The sequence below is a fragment of the Olea europaea genome, unplaced genomic scaffold (genome assembly GCF_002742605.1).
Source record: "Olea europaea var. sylvestris unplaced genomic scaffold, O_europaea_v1 scaffold20845, whole genome shotgun sequence".
Lineage (NCBI taxonomy): Eukaryota > Viridiplantae > Streptophyta > Magnoliopsida > Lamiales > Oleaceae > Olea > Olea europaea.
In genome coordinates this window covers 1-1891 of record NW_019238774.1, presented here as the reverse complement: position 1 = coordinate 1891, position 1891 = coordinate 1, and the positions used below count along the sequence as shown (strand labels likewise).

General features: G+C 32.3%; 1 protein-coding gene across 1 annotated transcript; it reads left to right on the top strand.

Annotated features, from left to right (window-relative positions):
- Window positions 1–46: 46 nt before the first annotated feature.
- LOC111380037 (glycine-rich protein 5-like) lies at window positions 47–347 on the top strand (the record flags this gene model as incomplete). The annotated part of the gene is made up of 1 exon (XM_023003503.1): window positions 47–347. A coding segment is annotated over one exon (301 nt), but the record flags the coding sequence as incomplete, so codon positions are not given.
- Between the last annotated feature and the right edge of the window lie 1544 nt (window positions 348–1891).

Below are 1891 nucleotides of genomic sequence, written 5' to 3'. Positions count from 1 at the left end.
GTGGATTTGGGGGTGGCATTGGAAAAGGTTGTGGATTTGGAGGCAGTCCAAGTGGTGGGTTCAGCAAGGGAGGAGGAATTGGTGGAGGATTTGGGAAGAGTGGTGGAGTTGGCGGTGGTGGAGGTGGAGGATTTGGTAAAGGTACTGGCTTCGGTGGTGGTTTTGGCAAAGGCATTGGAATTGGTGGAGGTTCTGGTGGAGCATTTGGTAAGGGTTTTGGTGTTGGAGGCGGAATTGGTAAAGGAGGTGGCTTTGGTGGTGTTGTAGGAGGAGGGTTCGGAAAAGGAGTTGGAATTGGTGGAGGTTTTGGTAAAGGTGGTGGGTTTGGCGGGGGTGGAGGTGGTTGGGCAAGTGGACATCACTAATTAATCCTTACGATACATGTATTCAAAACATCAATAAAGAGTATGAACTATCATTATAAGATTACTAGACAGTGAATCAAAACATTTTGATAAGAATTATTTGTACCTTGTAATTTTTACTTCACATAATAAATTATTTCCTTTACCCATTAGCTTTGTTTATTTCCTTCTCACAGTTACTCAAATATGTGAAGCAAGACAATGGCTTGGCGTTCATTATGCATATTCCCAAAACTAAAGTGAAACATAATCAACAAATTAAGTACATTGTTATAATGTCATTTATCTACTTACAAATAGATTATGTTGTCCATGTGACACATTTAGGTAACTCCTCAATTTAATGTGAGCTAAATTAATTTATGAAATGGTTAATTCTGAGCAATGTTTAGCAAGTTATAAAGGTACAAAATGAGTATTCTTGTCGTCAAGACAATTAATGTGCCTATGATATTATTTAAAAATTCCGGCCAATTTTAAAAATATAGGTCAAATTCTGATGAATCTTTAAAGGTAAAGTTTGACATTTTTATCAATCAAAAGATTTACGGGCATGTTTTCAACTAATATTTTGATGGACTTTAGAAGATTATGAATTCTAATGAGTTTTGTGGATTTGAATATATTTCTACAAATTTCATAATCTCATCAAATATGGTGAAATTTCAAAAGATTTGGTTGAATGTATTTTTTTTACTTGAAATTCATTTAAATATTTTAAAATCCCTATATTAATGAAATTTATAAATTCACTAGTTATTGAAAATATCTAAGTTTTAAAAAATTTCATTGAATTTAATTAAAATCTTGATTGGGAACATCTAAATTTTAATGGATTTCATTAAAATCTCAATTGAAAACATCTAAATTTAGAAAAATTTTAAAGTCCATCACAATCTCAATTGAGATCATCCTCATAAAAATAAATAAAAAAAATTAAAAAAAAAACTTTAGAAAATGGGTTGTGCTCCCGTGGATATCACTATGTACATAAATTATGTACAACCAAGACTTTTCCTTAGAAAATTATTCTCGGGTGAAATCATTACCAACTTACCAAAGCAAACTTAATCCAAGATTCCCAAATTAAAATTGAAAAGAAAAATTTTGTTAGAATAAATCCCAAAACCGCTGAGCTTTGTACATTGGCTTTGCAGAACCCCAAAATATCTCTCCATTTCTTGTTTTGTAAAATAGGTTATAAATTTTCTGGTTTCTGATTATGAAAATTGGTAATCTAAGTCCAGTTTTAGTATCAATAATTTAACTTATAATTTTTAAAATTTCTCAGCAGTAAAACATATCTCTCTTTCATTTTTCATTTGGCCTTTTGGCTGTTAGACTGAAAAAAGAAAAAATGCCAGATAATTGACAGCTTGTGATTGAGTTTCACTGCCGTTTGAAAAAGTATCGCTATAATTATCTATTATATATTATAAGTCACGAAAATAAAGTGCCAAAATTAAAAAGGGAAAAGCTATACGAATAGGACCGTGTCAGCCAAACTTGGGGGGGGGGGGGGGGAT